Source organism: Triticum urartu, chromosome 7A, assembly GCF_056163025.1.
Source record: "Triticum urartu cultivar PI428250 chromosome 7A, HENAU_Tu73, whole genome shotgun sequence".
NCBI classification, from domain to species: domain Eukaryota; kingdom Viridiplantae; phylum Streptophyta; class Magnoliopsida; order Poales; family Poaceae; genus Triticum; species Triticum urartu.
Window position 1 is genome coordinate 275,566,262 of NC_141879.1, and position 6,355 is coordinate 275,572,616.

The following is a 6,355-nucleotide window of genomic DNA, read 5'->3' on the forward strand; positions in this document are numbered from 1 at the left end:
AGCACTACTGCATCCACTACAAACGAAATAAAGAAATTCCTAGTAGGAAAAAAACTACTACTAATAACTAGAACATGGATTAATAAGAAAATTTTAAGCATATACTGAGGAGGCAGCCTAGCCAATCTTTATAAATGAAAGACGGTGCTCCAGCCAGATTCATAGGAAACAAATACACAGCTATCATGTGGTTTCTCAGACTTAGGACACCACCATGTACAAGGTTGAGCTCTCCAATTTGCAGAGCTCAGACAATTTATTGCATTTCAAGTTTTCAACAGCCTTGATGAAACATAGAACAGACCACATGTATATGCAAAGTTCCAGCTCAACACTGAAGAAGTTCATATCCCCCCAAAAAACACCGAAGAAGTTCGGACAAAACGCACAAAAACACCATATGCTTCCCATCCGTAGCCACCAGTAGCCATGGTTTTGACACCATAAGAATATGCTAAGTCCATAAACAGAAGGAAGACGCAAAAAAAAAAAAACTTCACCCTTCTGCTTTGATACCTGTAGCTTTGATCTGTCCTCGATGACCTTTGATCTCTCATGTCCGGGGTTTACCGTACAGATTCGTGTACACGATCTTTGTCCGGTGGACCAGGATCAAGCTCAGGGCGGCAGCAATGATGCAGAACCCTGACATGATCATTGACGAGATGAAGAAGCAGATGGAGCCCTCGCACTTCAGCGCCGGAGCGACGTCGGAGACCATTCCCAGCAATGTTGAGTGGTTATGGTTAGCTTGCTTCCTGGCTTCGTAGTCGTAGATGCCACTGGCAATGATGCCCGAGAAAACCAGGGAGCCTGCGGGGTTTGCGACTGTAAGGAAGTTGTACAATGCTCCGAAATTCTTCACGCCAAATAGTTCGGAGGCAGCAGCTGGCACGATCGCCCAGTGGGCGCCGTACCCGAGCCCGATAAGCAATGTGCCAATGTACATTGTGCCGGGCCAACCCATTGCGAAGATGAAGTGTCCAATTGCCATGAATACTTGAGCTGTCGCCAAGGCAATTGCCCTTGGATACGCGTAATCCCTGAAGAAACAAGAGAGCAAACAAAAAATGAGAACAACTGGGGACATGTTTCTCAACAAAGATAGCCGCTGTATTCGAGCTGTTGGAAATTTAGTCTCAATATGAACAGAGCAACTCAATCACTACATGATTGATTATTCAGAACACTGCTCATGATCGACAAAAGGATAATTCGGATGTTGCCTATTAGCTGTCTGCCGTCAGTTTTATTCTTTTTGTTAGCTCACTCATCTAATAATTGTACTAGTTCTGCATGTGTTTCGAGACATATTCTTGTTTGCTTTGAATTTCCCAGGCTAGTGCCTTTTTGTTTTTAACAGGTTAGGAACCAATTGTGATGATACCACTAAAAACTGCTTTCTCATTCAAAAGATATTCAATCAATAATAACTGAAATGGGCAAACGTCTGTTTTGGTATAGCTCTAGTTATAAATGTATTTTGAGAAGAAGCTTGGTCAGCATGAACATTAAATTAGTGCTGCAGAACACACTCTCCATTGGAGAACGCACTCTTCCATATGAACTAAACAAAATATTGCTCGTAGATGAGATGCAAAGGTCAGCAAAGAGGTGCCTCATTGTTCTTACTTGACAATAATCTCTGAAAAGAAGCCCCCAGAAATACGTCCAAGGAAGTTCCAAATGCTAATCATTGACACAAAAATGTGAGAATCCTCAAAACCCAATGACTGACTCATTTGCCCAAGATTATCAATCACAGTAAGACCTGATCCTGACCCCAACAGAAGGGAGAAAAATAGAAGCCAAAAATCTGCCTTGATCATTGCCTGCAGCAACGTGAAATCCTCTCCTCGTCGTGGACCTTTCCTCCTTTTAACCCTAACGGCACCAACAGCAGCTGCCTGGAATAGCTTAGCCTGCAATTCGGCAATCCTCTTTTGCCTCTCAGAGGCTGGAAGTAGATCAATTTCTTTCGGCTTTTGCTCGTCCACCTCGCTGAGTATAACTTCTTGCTCTTCAGACGATACTGAACCACTTGCTTCTTCTCTCCGAGGTGATGTTAACAGCGCCGTGTAGGCACTCTCGTCGTCATTTGAGAAGAAGCTCAGCATTACAGGGATGACTATTGGAACTAGCAAAAGAACCATTAGAATGATGGTACACAAGATTGTCAATGAGTGGCTCAAGCCAACAAGGTCTTCCAGCAGCATCACACCCATCAGATAGGCGGCCAAGACTAAGCAGACGCTGTATACAAACGTGAAACTTGTACCATCAGATGGCCGTACTTGTCTGTGACCATTAACTGGTCTAACAATGAACATTAAAGCGATGACTACCATTGTTGGGCCAACAGCAACCATGAATATCAGTGCGGCATCATCAGGCGTGTGCATTATTGCATAAACCTGTGTTAAGATTGCACCACTCAAACCAGCAAATCCCTTGAGGATACCAACGATTGGTCCACGGTTCTTGGGAAAGTTCTGAACACATGAGACGAGTGCAGCAGTATTGAAGTATGTCTCACCATTATTTCCAACAAAGATTAGCATGCACATCTGCGGAGAGACGGGGGAATTTAGTGCAAGAGCCGACAAATCTAATTGAAGGAATAAGAATGTAAACAAAGGTCAGATTAGATACTATAGAAATTATGGAATGGTCCAGGTTTCCAAATGCCGCAAACAGAAATGTGGAGATGGAAATTAGTGCATTTAAAATTAGAAGTACAAATGAATATTAAGTCTCCTCCACCTTCAGACAGACAATGACACTAATTATGTGTTTTTAGTATTTTACTGAAGACTGAAGTCATCCTCTGTTGCTTTGATGTTTCACATAGCAAATTAATTTGTAAAGCAAAACATAGCAAATGATTAACTCACAATCCTAATCTTGGAAACTCAAAAATGTTAATTCACTTGTTTAACCAGAATTTTTAGGCGATTCTGTTGCGGCTGTATAAGACAGGCTGATAATAGTAGTACAGAGTAAAATTTTCAGGTTGAACATTGTTAATTGACATGAACTATATCAAATCTCAGTGTTTTTCAGGATATTAGATAATGAAGGTTAACTAAAGAGACATGGGAGGCGAGAAAGCGACCACTAAGACTTCCCAAGAATAATATAGGTGCACACCGATGACTCGGAAGCATATTCGACATGCTGTGTGTTAGAATATTCTTAGTACACACAGCAGAAACAGTTTTAACTGTTTTGAGCCAATAAAAATCTGGCAAATATTTCTGAACATAGCTTTCAACATTTTGGAGGAACAGAAAACATTGAAGTCCAACAGCAACTGTGTTCCAAAATAAGGAATTCACCACCTTCTCTTCTTTAAATGGAAGTCGAATAGCGACTCTCCATCATTGGGGACAGGCGTGCAGTTAGGATGCGTGATTGACTGACCCATGTTTGCTTTCAGATGATGAGCAAACTGGTCTCGCGTGTTCACTAAAGGGAACTAGTACATACATACAGTAGCATAATTGAAGGAAGAAGACATGATTAGTTTTCAGTCCAAATCCAGAAGCTTCAACCGTACAACTTAATAATTATACGAAGCACAGTAGAACATGAGTTTCTTCCACCACAGCATCGTGCACGCTTCAATTAGCACAAAAGTCACAGGGAATTTTCTTAGCATTAGAAGAGAAAAAACCCAGCTCAATCTGCAGTAGCACATGAGGCTCCAAGAACAGGAAGGTTTGATGCGGCTATGGCTATTGCAGAAAGGAGAAGCAAATGGGAGGACTATAATGATTGGAGGGGCAGGTGACGGATCTTACCGCCCAGAGCGGTGGCACGGGGACGCGGTGGGTGACGGCGAGCCAGACCCAGCCGTATCCGACGAGGTTCTGCGCGGCGCCGATGAGGAGCGCGGCCCAGAGCGGGAGCACGGCGCAGAGCGTGCCGGCGAGGAAGCCGACGCTGTCTCCCAGATCCTTGGCGACGCCGAGGCTGGCCACCTGGCGCTGGTTGTAGCCAAGCGAGGACTTGATCGCCGGCGACAGGCTGCCGAACAGGTACCCCACCCCGGCGACCGACTGCATCCACATCGCCGCCACGAACACCAGCCACCGGTTCCGCAGGAACCCCCGCACCCGGCTCCGCACCTCCGCCATTGCTTGCAGCACCTGCCCCAAAACTCCAATCCAAATCAACACACTAGAACTAGAGTCCGCCCCGAGAAGAAGCTAATGCAAGAAGCTGAGCTGGGCCTATTAACAGGACGGATTTGGGACGGGAATGAGAAGCCAAGCCGACGGTTTCTTGGAGGCAAGCAAAGAACCGGCCGCGAGGAGCCGGAGTGACGACGACGACTCTTGATGAGGAGCCGCGGATCGGGATGCGGAACGAGCAACGATCGGCCCCGCTGGCGTTGTTTATTGCTGAGAAGAACGTGTGTCCGCGCATAAATGGCCAGGGCCGAGCGAGCAAGAGCAAGTCGAGAAAAGAAAAAACAGCGGATTTGAGCTCGTTTTTCTCTGGGATGGGAGGCGGCAGCCGGTGGGTAGTAGGCCCGCGTGGGAGATGGCGAGAGGAGGGAGGCAAGGCGACAAGCCCGGACTTTGACACGACACTGTGCGCTCCGATGCGCGCTGCGCGGTGGATGGGCACAGCAGGCGGGCACGAGGCGGGTCGCAGGTGACGATGGTGCGCATCGGGGAGACAGTGATGAGCCGAGGGTGTGGATGGGAATTGGGTGGGCGGCGGCGCGGGGCAAGGCCCATCTCGCGACCGGCGAAACGTGTGGATGTGGATTCCACGAGTGTTCCGTCACCGGCAGCGGTGGCGGAAAACTCCAAAGGCAGGGGACGGGACGGGCCACGAGAAATGGTCGTTTCTGTGCGGTTTAAGCGGCGTAGGGTTGTTTCGCTGTCCCTGCCCGGGGCTAAACAATTCGGCGCCCGCACGTCGCCTAGCGTGCTTTAGCCCGGCGTGGCCTGTTTCTTTCTCATATTATTTCCCCTTCTTCCTTTTCTACGATCTACTCTACGATTCAGGAGGGGTCATCACGGGATGACGGAAAACGGCCCTTTCATTTAATTAAAATGAAAAAAATCTCGAAAAACTATCAACTGATGATGGCAGCGCATGGAGTTTAAGTTAGAGTTTACGCTTATTTCTGGTGAAGCTTAATTCAGTTTAGCAACACTGGATGAACATACTATGCTCATCTACAGCTGGACCGAGCAAATTTGACCCTTCAAACGTCTGCGGACGTGTAAACCAACCTGTGGTTGGATGGTTAGAGGGACTGTGGTATACCCAGCCAATCAGGGTTCAAATCCTGGTGCTCGCAATTTCTGGCGATGCGCATTTAGTGGGAGGAGACGTTCCCGTCGATGCGTTCATAGGGTGTGCGTATATGAGCGCTTGTGTCTATACTGATGTTTAAAAAAAACGTCTGCGGACATGCCTGATCAGTGTCCAGACGTGTTTGTTTTGACTTTTTATCTGTTCATGCAGTCATGTCTCACTATTTTCTCCTACACGTACGGTCACATGCATGTGATTGGTGGAGAAAAAGAGAAAAAAGGGGAAAATAATAAAGAAAGAAAAAAGATGATCCGTGATGGAGTTATGCACAGAGCCACCACTTTCGTGTCATGATTAGTGAAAAATCGTCAGTTTATGATTCGTGACATTTTGCAGTGGCAAAAAACACGGAGCAAAATTTTGAGCTCGTTTTGACGTGGCTGATCGCTTGCTGGCCGATAGCGTTGACGGCGCACCGTTAACGGTCGTTAACAACCGGTCGGAAGTTCCCCAGGTAATATTCAAGGAAAACACAATCGTCTAAACTTGGGATGACCCAGATGGCATCCCCTCTTTCGTCTATAATCTATCAATATATTACTTGAAGCTATATTTTTATTTATCACATGATATGAGTTCTATTTGCAGCATCTTGTGCCAAAGTTTTATTTTTGTTTGCTTGTTAGTTTGCCACAATCGTTGTTTGCTAGACACACCTTCTGAGAAAGACATACATTCATTGCAATTTGTTAGAATACTCTATAAGCTTCACTTATATATGTTAGAGCACAACGGTGTTCATATTTTATAGAAATGATTGCACTCTTATGCTTCGCTTAAATCATTTTGAGAGTCTTTAAATAGGAAGTGGTAATGAGCACGGGTTATAAGACTAGTCCAAAAAGGATAGGTATTTAAGGATGGTATAATAAAAACTTTCATGTAGATCACTAAATATGAAACGTATGTTTTAATTATATTGATGTCGTAGTATGAAAGGGTATGAGTTCATGATCATTGGTTAGTGATGAGGCCACCTACTACAAGTAGGGTCAAGGACCTAACATCTAAGGCCCAC

At 45.5% G+C, this 6,355-nt stretch overlaps 1 protein-coding gene across 1 annotated transcript; it reads right to left on the reverse strand.

Moving 5' to 3' along the window:
* Nucleotides 1–217: 217 nt before the first annotated feature.
* LOC125525517 (protein NUCLEAR FUSION DEFECTIVE 4) lies at nucleotides 218–4,620 on the reverse strand. Its single transcript, XM_048690524.2, has 3 exons — nucleotides 3,804–4,620; nucleotides 1,633–2,567; nucleotides 218–1,043 (listed from the first exon to the last, which is right to left on the reverse strand). The coding sequence occupies exons 1-3, from the start codon at nucleotides 4,137–4,139 to the stop codon at nucleotides 554–556; spliced, it is 1,761 nt and encodes a 586-aa protein (XP_048546481.1). The 5' UTR covers nucleotides 4,140–4,620; the 3' UTR covers nucleotides 218–553.
* Between the last annotated feature and the right edge of the window lie 1,735 nt (nucleotides 4,621–6,355).